Source organism: Lissotriton helveticus, chromosome 9 (assembly GCF_964261635.1).
Source record: "Lissotriton helveticus chromosome 9, aLisHel1.1, whole genome shotgun sequence".
Classification (NCBI taxonomy): Eukaryota; Metazoa; Chordata; class Amphibia; order Caudata; family Salamandridae; genus Lissotriton; species Lissotriton helveticus.
The window spans coordinates 685681877-685701969 of NC_136070.1; the positions used below are offsets into that span (position 1 = coordinate 685681877).

At 50.6% G+C, this 20093-nt stretch overlaps 1 protein-coding gene across 1 annotated transcript in view; it reads left to right on the forward strand.

Annotated features, from left to right (window-relative positions):
* The window catches only part of LOC144781776 (uncharacterized), a 660484-nt gene that overhangs the window by 291634 nt on the left and 348757 nt on the right, over positions 1 to 20093 (forward strand). The window contains exon 8 of the mRNA XM_078660772.1: positions 684 to 848. Within this exon, the coding sequence (XP_078516898.1) occupies positions 684 to 848 (165 nt within the window). The remainder of the gene's footprint in view (positions 1 to 683; positions 849 to 20093) is intronic.

Here is a 20093-nt window from a genome sequence, read left to right on the forward strand (position 1 = left end):
GTCCGCTCCCCACACCCATTTTCTTGAGGAGGGAATTGCTTTGGTATTGATTCACATTGTGGAATCTTCAGCTAGAAATACCTATTGGAAAATAACTTACATGCTATAACTTTTTTCTGGTGATTACTCTATCTAACTGCAGATTCCTTATCACAAGCCCTTCAACCCATTTTCAGGCGTTAACGTTTGAGTATTAATGTGGTCCCAACTTAGTCTTTGTAGACTGCATGTGAAAGATCAATTCTCTTAGCTACGTTCCACTTTCTTGGGCGTGGAATGTCTAGGGGTGCACAGTTGGCACCTTTATGCAGTTCATTGTCACCATGGAGGATGATGGTGTCACCAGCGTAGATCCAAACCAGTATAAGGGTAAATTAATAAGAGGATGATCTGTCATTTAACAGAGCATCCACCAGAAAGCAAGCTACCTAAGGTAATTAACTAATTAAAGTTGCCATGTCCTTTTGACAAGCTGTTTGATAATACTTATGTAAAAAAACATTTACAAAGCATATTGTTCTTTCCTAGCATTTCGTCATTCAACATTTTAAATATATTTGTGTTAATATTGACTCTTTCCTCAGTTTATTCATCCTGTGATGTTGATCATGTTTATTCTGTGCCTAAAATTGATTCAATGAAATCTGTAAAGGTGCTATGACTCCATCCTTTTTTCTTTTCAGATCAGGAGGCCTTACTTCCATGTAAAGCCATTAGAGAGGGCCCAACTGATCAACTGGCGTGACTACCTTGACTTTGAAATCTCCAACGGTTCACATTCTCGCACAATCGTGCTGTTTGAGCGCTGTGTTATTGCCTGTGCCCTCTATGAGGAGTTTTGGCTGAAGGTGAGCTTCGCAGGTGCAAACCTATTTTGAGTGGTGTCCCTAAACCTTCAAAGTCTACTCCGAAACGATGGGTTTTCTGAAGCTGATATTGTTTATCATTATTCTCCTATTTGATTATACTGCTTCATGAGATATGACATTATGTTGCAGTTGCTTCTCACACATCGGTACTCTGATGGGGTCACTACTCAGTGGTCTTCAATTGTTAAAGTACGCTTCTCCATCATGGGATTTTCTTATAAACATTTCTACCCAAGTGCAAGTTGTTTAAACATATTATTTAAACATAGACCTCTGTCTGACTTTAAAATCAAAGATAATCCTAATATTCACAATTACATGTTTGTATTAGTCTTTTCGTTAACAATGGAAAATAGGAATGCAAAAGTAACAACAGTCACTGCAGCATATATTATATTCAGTCAGTTGAATGAGATGGGGACGAGAAGTAAAAAATAAACAGATGAGATGAAAAGGACTTAAGTACTCAATACTATAAATCATATAAGGCAGCTAAATACCTCTTAACAACCAAAATGAAGTACTATGCCCACTAGCCACTTTTCTTTTTTTTGTTTTCTTGCAAGGGTCTCTGACCACAGGTACTGTCTTTATCTGATAGAGACTTCTAGCTGCAGATTCCATACCTTTAGCATTTCCCCAGGTGTCAGAGTGGATCTGGAAGATTTTTCATAAGCAATACCCCTGCGTGCCTGTATGTGGTGTCATCCGCACCGGAAGTGACATCACAGTATCTATATAGGCACCACCCAGTCGCGCTCACGTTAGTTCCTTTCTCCAGCACCAGTTAGCACTGACTCGGAAAAGAGCTACCCCTATTTTTTTTTTTTATTGTTTTTTTTTACGTTTTGTCGACTGTTTTTGAGGTCTTACCTCCTGATGTGTCGAGATGTCTTCACGCAGGGTGGGGTTTTTAGTCCTGCAACACCTGTCACTGACTGATGTCAGTGACAGACCCGCACCTTTTCTATCTGTGGTGCCTGGAGCGCAACCACAACACCAACTCTTGCTCCGATTGCCAAGCCATGGCCCTGAAGGCATTGAGGGAACAGTTCCTGAAGCTGCTAGCAGCTCTGCATGCGATTCCATGGAAGTCGAGGTTCTGGTCAAAGAGAAGGTCACTGGAGCGTTTGCCGAGCCCGAAGTCCTCTTCCTCTCATTTGAAGTCCTCGGGAGACTCTGGTAGGCGGCACAAGAAAAAGATTAAGAAGTTGAAATGCCATTTGACTTATCGCCCGTCACCTGACGAGACAAGGGAGCCTCGGCATTCTCTGTCTCGTTCCTTGGGACCTGTACCTGGTCTGGCTCCATGCCTCCCCGGTTTTCTGAAGGCCGGAGCGACCACCGCCCAACTAAAGGAGCTCTGTGAGGCCATGCGCCTCATATTGGTGGTCTGACTCGGTTGATGCGCCTTCGGGCTCGTGGGCTCAGTAGGGGACCCACCTGGTTCCGTGCAGGTGGTTCCGGTGGAACCCCAGGGATCAATTCCAGGGGATGTATGACGTTACAACGCATACTTTTACAACGCCTACCTTTACCACGCAATTTTTACAACGCAGGATCCATTACAACGAAGTACCATTACAACGCATGTATTTACAACGCAGATACCTTTACAACGCATACCATTACAACGTAAGTATTGGTAAGTTTATAATATTTTTTTAAATGTAAATTAATTAAAATTAATATTTAATTTATTTTAATTTGATTTAATTAATTTTATTTAATTTAATTAATTTAATTTAATTTAATCAATTTAATTTAATGTAATTTACATTTTATTGTACTTAATTTTTACCCTGTACCCCTTTACCCAAAAACCCAAAACTGACCCTGAACCCTAAAAATACCCCTCTACCCAAAAAACCCAAAACTGACCCTGAACCCTAAAAATACCCCTTTACCCAAAAACCCAAAACTGACCCTGAACCCTAAAAATACCCCTTTACCCAATAACCCAAAACTGTCCCTGAACCCTAAAAATACCCCTTTACCCAAAAACTCAAAACTGACCCTGAACCCTAAAAATACCCCTTTACCCAAAAAACCCTAAACTGACCCTGAACCCTAAAAATACCCCTTTACCCAAAAAACCAAAACTGACCCTGAACCCTAAAAATACCCCTTTACCCAAAAACCCAAAACTGACCCTGAACCCTAAAAATACGCCTTTACCCAAAAAAACCAAAACTGACCCTGAACCCTAAAAATACCCCTTTACCCAAAAACCCAAACTTGATCCTGAACCCTAAAAATACCCCTTTACCCAAAAACCCAAACTTATAATATTTTTGATAAAATTATATACTTACCAATACTTATGTTGTAATGGTATGCGTTGTAAAGGTACCTGCGTTGTAAATACATGCGTTGTAATGGTACTTCGTTGTAATGGATCCTGCGTTGTAAAAATTGCGTGGTAAAGGTAGGTCGTTGTAAAAGTTGCGTGGTAAAGGTTGTATACCAATTCCAGGATCTTGTCCGACGACAGTTGTGCCATCTTGACCTTCCCCGTTGCTCCTGGCGCCGCCATCCCCATTGTCATCCTGACTCTGACACGGGGCTGGATGGGCGTCACACGATGCCGACTCCGACAGGAGCCGTGCATCCTAAAATAACGCCTGAGCCTTATTCTCATGGGCTAGGCCTCGGGGAAGACTAGGCACGGTTGCTGAACCCTTTAGAATACCAGCACTATAAGGAAGAATAAAGTATCGACTGGTGTGAGGAACCGGGTAAATCAAGCAGCCTGGATCCTTCTCCAGATGCTGGTCTGCTTTCTCCCCCTGCCGTGGCTACAGAGGAGGGAGCATCCTACGCAGGGGTGGTAAGAAGGGCAGCTGAGGTCCTTGACCTTCAGCTACCCTCCTGTCAAGACTAATCTTTTGACTGAGGTGCTACGACCACGTCAGAAACCCCACTTCCATTCAGTGACGTTTTTCTGCGTACCTGGTCTAAACCCAGCACAGGGGCTCCTGGAAATGGGATGATTTCCCGCCATCGCCTGCACCCGGGGACCCAAACTTCTTGACGCAACACCTTACCCCTGAGAGCTTGGGGGTCCAAGCTTGCACCTCCCAAGGCGCTTTCCCTATCGCTCTCCCGGATAGGGAGTCGATGAGGCTGGATTCATTTGGGAAGATGTTTTCCTCCTCCAGCCTGGCATTGCGGTCCATGAACTGCATGCCTTTGTGGGATACAGCTGTGCAAGGCCTGCCACAGGTTCTAGACGAGGTCTGGGCTGTACTCTCCCAAACTGTCACTGATGTGAGAGACGCTGCAAAGTTCACTTCGATGCAGACTTGACACAACCAATAAATTAGCAGAGCACTATCCACAACAATGGCCCTTAGGCGCCATGCCTGGCTGAGGACAACTGGCTTTTCGGTGGATGTTCAAGCTTTCCTACTGGCCATGCCCTTCAATGGCACCTGCCTCTTCTGAGACGAAGCAGATTCAGTGCTCGAGTGCTTTAGGGATTCTTGTGCTGCAGCCTTTAGGCCTCTCTGCAGCCCCACGTCCACCCCAATCTGCCTTTTGCTCCTTTTGTGTCTATGGAAGGGGCTTCCAGCCTCGCCAATTCCCGCCCAGCCACCGTTGGCATACTGATCAAAGCACAAGGGTCTAATCCATCATTTTCAACCACTATATCACTTAGTCCTGCCCCAGTAGGAACAGTCCATTCTGTACTGTCAAGGCAGACCCCTTCTGAGAGGCAACATTAGCAACCTCTTTCTGGATTCTGCCTAGTAAGGCCTCATCAATGCGGTATTGCTTGATTCTCTTGGCACAGCGTGCATGGGACCCGTGTCTGGGCATACTGTCTCGCGTAGGGTTTTGCACTGAGGAAAACACAAAGGTGATGGTTGGAATGCTTGCACAACTCATAGCCACTGATAGTAGCTGGACATGCATTACAATCCATCATTTTTCGCCATCTAGGTCACTTTGAAGGCTTGAAAAGAGTAGAAAAGTTTTTAAAAGTCTGTTTGGTGTGTTGCTCAGAGGCTGTAAAGCCCTATGTTTACCTTTCAAGAGGTTTTAGACCTTTGTATTGAAGTACTATATGCAGGCTTAAGTTCTGGGAGGCAGCGTCTAAGTAAATGGTGAGATCAGGGGATCTACAAGCATGCGACAATTCATCCTGATTATCAATTCATATTGGCGGTATTTCCACTCTCAAAGGTGTAGTGCCCTTTACCCAGTCTTTTGTGGACCCATGCACACTGGCTTTCTTTGGGGCTGCTGTGTATGTCCCCTCTGAAGTGAACCTTTATTTGTCAAAGAGGGAATAGATTAACATACCCAAGAGATGCCCTTGCCGTAGTTGCGCACACTCAATGAAAACCGGAGTGCTAGGGCGCTTAGCTCCTTGATTAAATAGACTTATGCGGCAATATGGGAGATGAAAAAGATATGAAATGGAAACTGGAGCAGAACATGCGCGGCGCCTTGAGACCCTACGGGTATGTAGCGCGCTCTATAAGTGTCATTGATTGATTGATTGATAAGGAAATAAGATTAAAGATAAATGAAGAGAAAAGGGGTAACCAGAATAATTTAGGTCTATTCAAAATAATAACATGTCTGCATAAAGCTGAGCCTACATTAATTAAACAAGCACATTTCGTTCAAGGGATGCGGATGGAATTTGGTTGACTGATATGCAGTGTATTTCCAATCTGTGTTTGATAAAAAGATGACCTGAACAACTTAATCTAAGTTTTCTTTGAACTATCACCTGTCTTCTGACGTGAATAATGCCTTTATTAAGACGGCAAAAAAACACCAGAAAGCAGTGAGTGGCCACCTAGCTTTTTGTTATCACCCTTAGAGCAGCAGATTTGTTTTTAGATGTTTTACCTTTTAATTTTTCTTTTGTGCCTTCGGAAGTATAAGTTGTTTTTAGTAAGTCCCGCTACATTGTGTTTAAAATCTACACCACAGTGCAGGACAGGTTGAATTGCTACAGTGCTAAGTTAGCAGATATTCCTTTGAGAATCCCAATAATTATTTATTCCCATCAACAAACTACATCTATAGAGATATTTAAATGTTATTTTGATTGGGCTGATTTAACGTCGTATGACCCATAGCTTCTAATTACCCTTGACTGGTGATTTAAAAGAAGACTTTCTAGTATCAGTCCTAACAGTTCCATTGCTCAGAAAGCTGCAGGCTGCATCTGAAAGAGACACGTTAGTATTAGATTCCTTACCTTAGAATATCCCCAGGCGTCAGACTGGATCCGGACATTTTTTGCGTAGCAGTACCCTTGCGGGTCGGTAGGCGTCCTCTGCGGCTCCGCGTCAGTCGTCTGCGTCGTGGGCGCCGTGATGACGTCGTCGGAGTACTTAGACGCCGCCTCCGCGTGCTGACGTCAGTTCTTTTTTTCCGCGCCAGCAGCGCAGATCCGGAAAAAGTGGTACCTCAGTCACTTTTTGACTAACTCTTTTTGATCTTTTTGATCTTCTTTTTCGAGTCCTCGACTCCTGATCGGTGCCGATAGGGATGCCTGGTTTCAAGCCCTGTGAGGATTGCGACCGACTGATGTCGGTATCGGCGTCGACCACGACGACAAGGCCTGTTCCGACTGCCGGGCCCTCACTTCGAAAGCTAGACGGGAGCGGTCCCGTAAGCGACTCGAGCTCCGGCAGTCGGCCCTGCGCCAAGAGAGGTCCCGGTCCGGACGGAGGTCGAGGGACCGGTCGCAGGAGCGGAGCCATCATAGCTCCAGGAGTCGACATCACTCCTCAGGGTCGAAGTCGTCAGGTAAGCACAAGAAGTCGAAGAGACGTCATCGCTCTTCCGATTCACCCCGACGCTCGCGCGACGCGGCCGGGGGTTCAGGTGGCACCGCCCAAGCGGCTCCGTCGGGGTCGCAGGCGCCGCGTCCGGCTTCATACCCTATGATCCCTGGGCCTAACGCGATGCCGGAGGAGATCGAGCGGTTCCTCATGGCCATGAGGTCCCTCTCTCCTCCGACGGGCTCCGCGGTGCCTTCGAGTCCAGCGGTCCCGTCTGGGGGTCCTAGCGGGTCGGGGGCTCCGGCCCCGACGCCGTCGGGTGCTTCGGCTCCGACGCCGCCGGCGCGTTCGGGCCCGGTGCCGCAGGGCCCCGCTGGATCCGGATCCGGGTCGCCGCCGGTGGATTTAACGACCTCCCCGGCGCCGAGCCCTCAGGTGTCACCACCGGCGCCGTCCTCAGGCGGCGCCGTCTCCGATGCCCCCCTCGATCCCGTTCCGGCGCCGATTATGACGCCGTTCGGAGAGTTTACTTTCCATGAACCGGACCCATCCTTTGCTGACCCTGAGTACCAGGAGATGGGTGATGAGGAGGATTGGGAGGGGTCTGAGGACCCTCTGGCACGTGAATGCCAGTCTCATGAGGACTGGGCAGGTGAACTTGGGGAGGCCATTGGTATAGACACTTCGCCTGACACTGGCTTTGTCTCGCCTCCTACCGTGGCTACGGAGCAGGGGGTAACCTATAGTGTGGTGTTGATGAGGGCGGCCAAGGCCTTGGGCCTTGAGCTCCCCGTCGCGGCCGTGAGGTCTAACCTTCTCACAGAGGTCCTTAAGCCGCAGTCATGCTCAGCCGAGCCTCTGCTGCCGTTTAATGAGGCCTTGACCGACGTTCTTTTGGGCACTTGGTCCAAGCCCGCTACGGGTTCGCGCATAGATAGGAACGTGGCCAGACGCCACCGCCCGGCCCCGGGCGACCCATGTTTCCTGTCCACCCACCCCACCCCAGAGAGCCTGGTTATCCAGGCCTCCAATTCCCAAACCGCGTTCCCGTCGGCTCCGCCGGACAGGGAATCCAAGAGGTATGAGCAGTATGGTAAAAAGATCTTCTCATCCCTTAGTCTGGGACTGCGGTCTTCCAACACCGCGTGCCTCTTGGGCCGTTACACCCACTCTCTGTGGGATAAGGTTGCGGAAGTGCTGCCAGAGTGCCCGTTGGAGGTACGGGCCAAACTCGGCCAAGCCCTTGTGGAGGGCCGGGATGCAGCCAAATATTCTATCCGGTGTGGGCTGGATACCACCGACTCACTAGGTAGAGCGATGGCAACGACAGTGGCGGTCAGACGTCACGCCTGGTTGAGGTCCGCCAACTTTTCGGCCGATGTCTAAAACACACTGATGGACATGCCGTTTGATGGCCATCGCCTTTTTGGCGACAAGGCAGACCAAGCGCTTGAGCGCTTTAAGGACTCCAGGGCTACGGCCAAGTCCTTGGGCCTCTCGGCCCCGCGCCAGCAATCGGCTGCCTTTCATTCCTTTCGTGGCCACGGAAGGGGTGTACCCACACGTGCTGCCAGCCTCGCTCCGCAGGGTAATACCCAACGCGGTGGCGGCCGTGGGAACCGCCGTGGTGGCGGTCGGGGACAACGGCGAGGTCAGTCCATCCCTTCCCCCGCAGCATCCGCCTCAAAACCCTCCTAGTCCGTGCTTTCAGGCCCATGTGACGCCAGTGGGGGGCAGGGTTCGCCATCACCACCTCCACTGGTGCACTGTCACGTCGGACAGGTGGGTGCTGCAGATCGTCCGAAGGGGCTACTCCCTCCCCTTCGAGGCGACTCCCCCAGCCATGCCACCGCAGAACGACCGTGTATCGGGGGATCATTTGCGACTTCTGCAGGAGGAGGTTACGGCCCTCTTGGCCAAGGGGGCCATCGAGCGCGTTCCTGGGCCAGAAGTAGGGTGTGGTTGCTACTCCCACTACTTTCTGGTACCCAAGAAGGGCAACGGGGGCCTACGCCCTATCTTGGACCTACGGAACGTCAACGGCTTCCTCTGGAAGGAGAAGTTCAAAATGCTGACTCTGGCTCAGGTCTTAGCTGCCCTGGACCCAGGAGACTGGATGGTAGCGTTGGACTTGCAGGACGCTTATTTCCACATCCCCGTCCTGCCGGCCCACCGGCGCTACCTTTCAGTATACTGTGCTCCCCTTCGGCCTTACCAGCGCCCCACGGGTGTTCACAAAGGTGATGGCGGTGGTCGCAGCTCATCTGCGCAGGTTAGGGGTTTCAGTCTTCCCCTACCTCGACGACTGGTTGTTGAAGGCGGGCTCGCCCCAGACAGTAGTCAGCCACCTCCAGACTACGGCAGATCTCCTGCACCAGCTGGGGTTCTCCATCAATGTGCCAGAGTCACACCTGTGCCCCTCTCAGAAGCTCCTCTTCATCGGAGCGGTTCTCGACTCGGCGCAGTTTCGGGTTTATCCACCCGAAAGTGGGTCCGGGATATTCAGGCTCTGATTCCCATCTTTCAGCCGTTATCCCGGGTCTCGGTCAGGTTGACGCTGCGGCTTCTGGGGCTGATGGCCTCCTGCATCCTACTGGTGCATCACGCCAGGTGGCAGATGCGGGCTCTGCAGTGGGACCTGAAGTTTCAGTGGGCCCAGCATCAGGGCAACCTGTCCGACCGCGTCCTGATCTCGGAGGGCACTGCGAGACAGCTGCAGTGGTGGCTCACGGACCGCGATTGGGTCAGGGGCAGATCCCTCTCCCTTCCCCAACCGGAGCACGTAGTTGTGACGGACGCGTCCCTCCAGGGTTGGGGAGGCCACATGGGAGAGGCGGAGATCAGAGGCCTCTGGTCTCCGGCGGAGGCCCGGCTCCACATCAACCTGTTGGAGTTACGGGCGATTCGTCTAGCACTGAAGGCATTCCTCCCCTCTGTCCGGGGGAGTGTAGTGCAGGTGTTCACGGACAACACCACCGCCATGTGGTACTGCAACAAACAGGGCGGGGTGGGGTCGTGGACCCTTTGCCACGATGCTCTGCACCTCTGGCAATGGCTGGAACGCCAGGGCGTGACCTTGGTGGCTCAACACCTGGCGGGATCTCTGAACGCCAGGGCAGACGAGCTCAGCCGTCGGTGCATGATGGATCACGAATGGCGTCTGAACTCGGACGTGGCGCAAGGCCTCTTTCAGCAATGGGGAGAGCCTTGGTTAGATCTATTCGCCACCGAAGAGAACGCGCAATGTCATCAGTTCTGCGCGTTGGAATTTCCAAGGCGGCACTCGCTCGGAGATGCTTTTCGTCGCGAGTGGAGTTGCGGTCTATTGTACGCCTTTCCGCCTATACCACTTCTGCCCAGAGTGCTGAAGAAGATCAAGCGCGACCGGGCCCAAGTCTTCCTTGTGGCTCCGGACTGGGCACGAAGGTACTGGTATCCAGAGCTACTCAGTATGTCAGTCGATCCCCCGGTTCGTCTGCCTCTTCAGGAGGACCTTCTGTCGCAGCAGCAGGGGACGGTCCTCCACCCGAACCTGTCCAGTCTCCACCTCCATGCTTGGAGATTGAGCGGCAACAGTTGAGGCCATTTGACTTGCCTCCTGAAGTCTGTAACGTCATTCTGGCTACCTTTCTGCCCTTTCAGCCTTTCTGAGGCTGCCTGATCAACCTTCTTTGTTCAAGTCCCCTATTGTAAATAGATTTCTAAAGGGCATCACTCACACATTCCCTCCTGTTCTGTTTGTGATGCCTCAGTGGGACTTGAACCTAGTTCTTACGTTTCTGATGTGCGCTCCCTTTGAGCCACTTCATAACTGTCCTCTCCGCCTTTTACTCTGAAGACTGCTTTCCTGGTTGCCATCACCTCTGCCAGGAGAGTGAGTGAGCTCCAGGCCCTTTCTTGTACTCCACCTTTCCTTTCTGTCCATCCGGACAAAGTGGTGTTGCGTACTAAGCCATCTTTCCTGCCCAAGGTTGTCACGGCCTATCACATCGGGCAGTCTATCACCTTGCCAACCTTCTTTCCGCCACCGCATCCCTCTAAAGAGAAAGAGCGGCTGCACCGTCGCACACGCCAGTTCCGGGTGGATGACCAGCTCTTTGTTGGTTACGTGGGCGCTAAGAAGGGGAAAGCGGTGCACAAGAGGACCATCTCCCGGTGGATCATCTTGTGTATCCAGGCATGTTACTCCTTGGCTAAAAAGGAGCCCCCTGTTGGATTGCGGGCTCATTCCACTTGAGCCACGGCGACTACAACTGCCCTGGGCCGGGGAGTACCCTTACAAGACATCTGTCAGGCAGCTACGTGGGCATCGCTGCACACGTTTGCAAGACACTACTGCCTGGACAGCCAAGTCCGGAGGGATGGCTTCTTTGGCCGTTCTGTCCTCCAGAACTTTCTGGTGTGATTATTGGTTCGCAGACCCACCACCGGGGTTGGTATTGCTGGGGTATCATTCTAAGGTAAGGAATCTAATACTAACGTGTCTCTTTCAGATGCACAAGTTACTACTTGTGTAACGATATATCTGTAAGAGACATTAGTTAGTATTAGATTCCTTACCGACCCACCCATCCTCTCCGTTCTGCGAACCGATATCTAGGGTTAGGGTTACCCCCTTTCAGGGCCCTAGTTTCAATGGCACCAGTGTTGGTTTTTAACATGGCTCAGCGCTTCTGGCGCGAAAAAGCTGTGTCTAAGAACTGACGTCAGCACGCGGAGGCGGCGTCTAAGTACTCCGACGACGTCATCACGGCGCCCACGACGCTGACGACGGATGCGGAGCCGCAGACGGCGCCTACCGACGCGCAAGGGTACTGCTACGCAAAAAAATTCCGGATCCAGTCTGACGCCTGGGGATATTCTAAGGTAAGGAATCTAATACTAACTAATGTCTCTTACAGATATATCGTTACACAAGTAGTAACTTGTGCGTCAACTGGTTAGGTTTATCATTTTATGTAGGTGAAAGGGTTAAAGTTGTTCTTATTACTTCTATTTGTTTTAATTTAATGTTGTTTCCACTTTTTATTTGAAAGAAAAAACTTTCTTTCAGAATTTTTCTGACCGTTGAGAGAGCAATTACTGTAATCTAGATGTTCGAAGCATTGTCTGACCAGATCATTTAAATTTCTTGATCCGAGGTTAGTCACCTGAGGGTCACTCTCAGCATTAAGATTGTGCATATAAATACTGCGCCGTGGAGATGCGCACTGCTCAGGTAACCCCATCACCAGGTCAGATCCAATTTTCAGAAACATATTGCCATTAATTATGCATTACTGCCTTCTTCTCGTGACATTCTTTGAGTGGTTGGTGCCCTCTGCCTAGAATGGTAACTAACTGCTTGCTTTGAAATTGTAGTCCTGAGTCTTGAAAGTGCATCATGAAGTGATGGGCATTTAACCAGTGTTAACACCAAACTGCATGTGAGAAATAAGGCTGTTAGGATCCCCCCTACTCTTACCCAGCTCAAGTGAAAAACAAGCTCACTGTTCCTCATTACAAGTAGCAAATTCATTTTGATAGGGCCCATATCAGCAGTTATTGCCCCATATCAGCAGTTATTGGCCCATTGAAACTGTGGGATATACTGGGACACCATAGATCTGAAATTCTGGTACAAAATTATAAATTACCATGGAAATCGAGCCAGGAATTGCACATTCCTGTGGGAATTCCCTATTTCCTTAGTGAATCTTGAGGGGTCAGCTCTTAATTGACTGGACTTTTACTGCCCCTGAAGTTATTTGTAGTACAGGTATTTGTAACTCGGGGGTACCAGCCCGTTCCCTAGGCCTCTTGCAATGGAGGCACTGCTTTTGTCCCTTTCAGGACCTTTGCACTAAATCTAGGAGGCAGGCTAGCAGTAGTTAGTGCCAGCCTTCTAAGTATTCTGATTTACAGTTCAGTACCATCATTCCATAGAGGGTAGTAATGTGGTGTGCAGATCAGCAACCTGGGCTGCTCTTCAATCTTGATATAATCACTACCCAGTGGAAGTTAATTTCAGTGCCCTCCTAAAAAATGTGTGTGTCCTCAAAGAATATTTTTTGCAGGATTGCTGTCTGGATGGTTTATATTCGCCTTCCCAGGGCATATAACAATATGTTGCATCCTTCCCTTCACAAACACAGTTGGTTCGATAGGCCCATCTGTTCTCTGCTAGATTAAAGAGATTCCACAGATCCTGTGAACCAAGTCACATAAAAGTAAAACTACCTCAAGTTTCATTTTATACCTAATTACATTTTACTGATATGAGGTCATAAATCTTGCTCCATAGCAGTGCATATGACAAGAACCATAAGTTTTATTACATGCAAATTTGAAAAACAGATTTACAAGGACAAAATCCAAGTTATTTATATTCAAGCAGTTTCTGTTCAAGAAAATTCAAGGCTGTAATATACTTTTAATTGCAGATGAGGAAGAATCGTTGGACTTAAGCTTTTAAACTCTAAGGCCCTTATTACGACTAAGCCCTTAATAATGCCTATCATTTCTACACCCCGGACCTACAGTCACCGGTGTTCCTAGTACTACCGGGGGTGGTGAGATAATGCAATTGAGTGTTTGGGGAATAACATAATAACATACCTGCGTAGGCATAAACTTAAAAGCTAGCCTTAACTAACATGACTGAAGTGGCCAAGCAACCTGGCCGACAGGACGTGAGCCTTTGGGCTCTCCGCCGGCCTGCCCAGGAATCCTGCACTATCCTGCTTCACTACTCATAGAACCAGCACAATTTCAACCCAGAAACATTGTGCCTTGCCGCCTCACCTGTGGGTCTGGCCAGAATCCGGTGCATGAAGCTGGTTGGTGGGCCGTCAGCAGTTTGGACTGCACCCATGCCCAAATGATGAGTAGCTGAAGGCAAGGCGCTTGCGTCCTACTGAGCACATACCGCCCAGTGAGGTATTTGAGCCTGGTGCTAGTCGCCTTCCCTGCTGTACAGGAGGAGGGAGCGCCATGGGCTGCATCTGGGGGCAGAAACCTGCGGCATTGAGAGGCTGAGTCCGCTGCGCTCTCCCGACACTTGGTCTAGGTCATGGCCTCTGCGACAGCGGTGACACGGCTGGAGGGAGCCGTGGTCGGCCTGCCAAGGAGGAGAGTAGAGCCTTCTGCCCTTGATGTTGTTCCTGGGCCTCCTCCTGGATGGGCCTGTGGCAATCACTGGGGCTCGACAATGGCTGAGGTGGTGGTGACTGGCGCTGTGGTGAGGGACTGCCTGGGCCTGACTGCAGCTCGTGGATTGTCCTGGCCTCGCGGCGCATCTCCTGAGAGCTGATTCACGCCGCGTCTGATCGGGAGACTCTCTCCTCCCCCCTTCGAGGTGAAGACTGTGGACGCATCGGAGCCCCTTCAGGTACCGGCCGGGGAGTTTGGAATTGTGCATGTTCTGCTGCTGGGGTGCTTTCTCCCCGCCCAGTGCCGGGCCTACTTACCACTGTTGGTGGTCTTCTGCGGCACCCTTCTCGTGAGCACTGTGAGCTCTGTGCTACTTACAGAGAAGCCCTGAAGAACCATTGGCTATGAGGGGTTTGGAGCCCCCCAGGATAGAAAGCTCGGGGCAGAGGGGTGATTCTTCTGAGGCTTCAGCCCGCATTTTGTTCAACACACAACCTGGACCACCCTCCCCCTCTGAGAAATATACTGGACACCTAGGATGGAGTGTCATCAAGAATAAGCACTATTGGAACTGCGCTTCGTAGGGACAGTGTGATGGTTTGAGGCCCCCCATCCCAATAAGGACATACTGCTGGATGGGGGAGCACGCCTAATGTGGGAAGACTCACTGCCTGGGGGCAGGGCTGCCTAATATCCCTGCTCGCTTCAAGACCAAAGCAAAGGGTCAGTGCCGGGGGTCCCTGGAGGGCCCCCTGAAGCTGGTCTGTGTGTGGGGGGGCACAGGGCCTTGCGGTAGTTAGTAACATTGACTGCTGCAATGGGCAAGGATAAGGCTGCAAAAACGTCAGGTGCCAACACAATAACTCGATATATCACACCCCGCCATCTGCCACAACGCATAACGAGGCAGACTGGAGAGGCAGGTGAGGAGCAGGGAGAGCCCTCCCGCGTGGTGCTACTGGTCACCATCTAGGAGTCTAGAAAGGCATTGGAGAGTCAGATTGAGACTGTCTTCATGAATGTAAATCTGTTGAGGGCGAACCAATGTAAAGTTGCGGATAAGGTGACCACAACTTAGGGCCACATCGTAGACTCGACAGGAGAGGTGGCAACTCTTAAACAGCAGGTGGCCCTTATGTCCGCATTGACGAAGGCCTTGGAACGCCGTGCCAATGATGCGGAGAGCAGCGCCAGATGCAGCAACATCTGAGTGCTGGGCTTTCGGGAGCGAGTGGAGCAGGGCTTGGTGGAGCAATTCCTTGAACAGTGGATTCAGATCCAGCTGCGCCCTCGGGGGCTCTCAGAGGTATTTATCGTGGAGAGAGCGCACAGGGCCCTGGTGCTGCCTCCCACACCTGGTGCACAACCGAGGTCCATCATAGCAAAAGTGTTGAATTATCGGGACAGAGACTGTATACTAGGGAACAGAAAGACCTCTGTTATGAGAACAATAAAATCACTATTTACCTAGACTATACCAGGCAGGTACAGGAACTGGTAAAGTCATTCTGGGGGGTCAAAAGGAGGCTATGAGAGCTTCAATTGCAATATATGCTCCTATATCCTGCTAAGCTGAAAGTCCTGTCGCTGAGTAGGGCTCTCTTCTTTGAGCCCCCAGGCGAGGTCTGGAAATGGCTGGAGATTTGGGGTGACGCTCTCCCCCGGCTGGAACAACGTGGCCAACGACGGAAATGGAGCTCCCTTTCAAGCAAAAGAACATAGCGTAGGACTGGACAGGCAGCGATGGGGGACGACTACGCACAGGAGCAGAAGAGGGTCACCGTGGGGGCGGATGGTACCATGCAGCTGGACGCATCGGGGATGAGGGTCTGAGTTCTCCTACTGCATCCAAACATTGGATCCTGATCATCAGTCACAGGCATTGGGCCCCTCTGTAGACATTGTTCCTGAAACATTGATGGATGTGGCCCCCCGGGGTACTAAAAGATGGATCACCTGAATGGTTTGCTCTTTGCATGTGTACATTAGCGTTGCTTACTGCTTGACGCTTGCCTGATTGGGGGGTGGGGCGGATGTGGCGGCCCTCAGAGTGGGCGTGAGGGATGTGTCAGAGCCGAGAAGACTGGGTGCAATGTGTGGTGGTGTAAGTTACGTCTGATTGCTCTCAATAGCATGGCACTGTTGAGTCAAGCAGCATCAGGTACGGGGTAGTGAGATGCACACCTTCCTTTAAACCACTTTACTGTTCAATATTATGTTAACGTCTATGTACTCTTCCATTTAAGCTTTGTAGGCGTGCAAGCTTACTCCGCGCTCTGTCCCAATGCGCTGCAATAGCAATCCTGAACATGTGGCCACCACTTTACTGATCCCCTTTCAAACTGCACTGCCAAAACGAATCCAATGAATCGAGTTCATGAACCTTGTAACTTTTTCCACATTTTTTCCATATGACTTCATCATTTTGACTCTTCAATATTTGTTAATTCATTTTACTCATTTTCTTAGCCGTTCAATCTTATTCAAAAAAGGCCCAGGAATGCCGTTTATTTCCGCATGTCACGTTTTATTGGTCACCCAATGCATTTTGGGGAAAAGTTCCCTTTTTCGGGGGTATGCCGTGGCATGAATAAGTCTATCTCTGTGTCAACCTCTCGTCAGCAACTCCATTTCCCTTTCATGCTGTTAACCTTTCTTCCGCGGTGTACACCGCTGAAATGCTGCTGCTTGTCCTACCACAGGGGTCAATTTAAGAGGGTCACCGTGGGGGCGGATGGTACCATGCAGCTGGACGCATTGGGGATGAGGTTCTGAGTTCTCCTACTGCATCCAAACATTGGATCCTGATCATCAGTCACAGGCATTGGGCCCCTCTATAGACATTGTTCCTGAAACATTGATGGATGTGGCCCCCCCGGGGTACTAAAAGATGGATCACCTGAATGGTTTGCTCTTTGCATGTGTACATTAGCGTTGCTTACTGCTTGACGCTTGCCTGATTGGGGGGTGGGGCGGATGTGGCGGCCCTTAGAGTGGGCGTGAGGGTTGTGTCAGAGCCAAGAAGACTGGGTGCAATGTGTGGTGGTGTAAGTTACGTCTGATTGCTCTCAATAGCATGGCACTGTTGAGTCAAGGACATACCTATAAGTAGTTGCTGGTCTGATACTGGGTGGGCTGGGCGGGGAGGCTTGTTGCACTGAAGTGCCTCGTTATCAGCTCCAGTGGGCATATAGGGAAGCTGTGCACGTCCTGGCACGAGCATGGGGAGGGCTATAATGATAGTGTGGTATCACGTACATTGTTCGTGGGTGGGGAGTTTTGTTAACCAGTTTGCTCTTTGTTGTGAGCACCATGAGAGTGTGTTGGGTTAAGATTGTTAATAGCGGCTGGGGATCTACGCACAGTGCGAATTACATGATGAGGCAGTATGACAGTGGAGGTTAGGTTTCTCAGTTGGAATGTCCGAGGTGTAGGTACATGCACAAAGCGTCACAGGGTGCTCTCCTATTAAAACACCACCGCATTTCGATTGCTTGCATACAAGAGACACATCTAGACAATATGGGGGCTGACAGAGTGGCTAAAAAACTGTGGGGTCAGATGTTTCACTCCTCGTATTCAACATATGCTAGAGGTACTTTAATGTGGGTGGCTCTGGGGATCCTGTTTACCCCTATATTCATGGAGGCCGATGTGGATGGCTGGTATGTACTACTACGCGGTGTCCTTGATGGTCATGATATTGCTATACTGAACACTTATGCACCAAACACAGATGAGCCTTCTTTTTATCAGGCAATACTAGACCTGGTAGTCACAGATCTTGATATGCCACTCCTGTGGCTAGGGGACTTCAGCTGCGTCCTAGATCCTGACATGGATAGACACCCGCCTTTAGGCGATACAAAACCACAATTGACTAAAACTGCAAGCTGTGGTGGGGAACTGGGCATGCACAGTGCTTGGCAGGAACGGCACCCAACGCAGAAGGTTTTCACTAGCTATTCGCCCATGCACAATATGCATAGTAGATTAGACAGGGCACTGGTGTCTGGGTTGACTGCCTTTCCTGAGTTGGAGGTAACCCACTTGGCCAGATTCCTGTCAGACCATGCTCTGGTAAGTTGCGTGGCTCAATGGAACCCCCAAGTACAGGGACCCCCCAGAGTTAGAGGATGCCACCTGACATATTGGAGGATCAGGAGGGGAGGGAGACACTTTCTCTGGCAACAACGGACTATATTTCACACAATTGGAAGGTGAACCCCAATAGAGCAACGAAGTGGGAGGCACTAAAAGCTGTGTTTCGGGGTGTGGCCATGGGATTTACATGTGGGGTCAGGCGCCTATGCAACGGGAATTAAGAGAAGGAGAAGACCAATTAGTAGAAGTGCAGACAGGTGACTTAGCACTCCCCACCGCCGACGGTCGCGAGTGTGAGATTCTGGAACGGATACGTGACATCTGGGTCAGGCTGGGCAAATATATGCTCGCCATTGGCTTCATGCTGAAGGGGACAAATCTGGATGCCTACTGGCTTAGATACTACGGAAAGAACAGGCTCCACCTCTGCTGATCTGTCTGCGTAGCTCCACTGGGTACATGGTTTACACCAGGTTAGGCATATTGGAAGTGTTAAAACCGCACTTACAGACTGTGTATACAGCAGATTCTGCTGTTTGTGCGGACTGCTATGTCCTCTTCCTGCAGGGAGTGGTGCAGATACGCCTCCCATCTGAACGGATGAAGTAATAAGACACGCAGCTGATGCTAGATGAGGTTCTTGAATCTCTGCGGGAGCTCCCCAGGGCCAAGGCACAAGGGGGAAATGGGTTTCTAACGGGATTTTATCAAACCTTCTCGGAAAAGCTGGTCCAACCTGTTACTGGTGTATGAGGAGGTCTTTGAGCAGGGAGTTTTACCCCCAACCATGCAGGAGGAGGAGATTTGTATGCTTTTGAAACAGGGGGGGGGCAGGATCGGGACCCAGCGGCATATCGCCCATTAACCATGATCAATTCTGATGTCAAAATATTTTGTAAAGTACTGGGTAGGCGTCTATCTCCATATATGCCCTTCTTGATACATGAAGCTCAATGTGGTTTCATACCCGGCCGAAACACTGGCATGAACATAAGGCGTTTAATGCACATCATGCACAAGGTTCACGGCTTGAATGAGGAACTGGCTCTAGTGGCTGTGGACCTCGAGAAAGCATTTGATACCGTTGACTGAGGGTATTTACAGGAAGTGTTGAGGTCCTCTGGTTTCCGCCCATGGTTATGCAGATGGGTTAAACTTCTCTATGCTGACCCAAGTGCTCAGGTGCAGGTGGACCCATGCCAGTTAACGATTTGATCTGAAAGAGACACGTTAGTGATAGATTCCTTATCTTAGAATATTCTTCAGGCGTCAGTCTGGATCCGGAAAGTGTTCTGCTTAGCAGTACCTCTGCGTGCCAGTTGCTGGTGCCGTGCAGCTCCACGCCCGCCACTGGCGTCGTAAGCGCCGGGATGAAGTCACTATTTAGGCACCACCCATGCGCGCTGACGTCAGTTCTTTATTTTTCCGCGCCGAAAGCACAGATCCGGATTGAGCACGTACCTCGGTCATTTTTTTACCACTTTTTTTAGTCTTTTATCTCCTTTTCTTGTCTCATGGTGCACGTAGGGATGCCTGGCTTTAAGTCTTGTGGGGCCTGTCGCTGTAATATGTCGGTGGCGGACGCCCATGATGTCTGCCTCTACTGCCTGGAGCATGACTCCCGGGACTGTCGGGACTGCCGTGCCATGGCTCCTAAGGACTTGCGGCAACGGCGCCGGAAGTTGCTGGAGGTCCGGCACTCCTCTCACCGCCGCTCCAGGTCTAGGGGCCGTTTGCGGGACTGCTTGCGGGACCGGAGCCATCGCTTCTCGGGCTTTAAGTCTTCACCTTCAGATTCCGGTAAGCGATGCCATAAGAAGAAGTCAAACAAGCGTGTTCGCTCTCCGACGTCCCCCCGTATCTCCCCGGAAGTGGACGTGGGGGACAGGGGCTCCGCCTCTGCGGCTCCTTCGGAGCCTGGCAGTCCCGCGGCCTACCCGCTATACTCTGGTCCGTCAGAGACTCCTGAACAGGTGCAAGAGTTTCTTGCTGCCATGGACCGCCTGTTTAGGCCTCGGGCTCCCGCCAGCATGCCTGCGGGCCCTTCGGTCCCGTGTCCAGATCCTGTTGGCCTGGCCGCACCCCCTCTGGCACCAGCCCCGTAGCCACTGGATCCAGCGCCCTCGGCTCCGGCGCCACAAGGTGCAGCACCCCGGGCTCCGCCACAGGCGCCGCACTGGGTGCCGTTTATCCCACCTCGGTTCTCAGATCATTTCGTTGGGACCTGGGATCCACATTG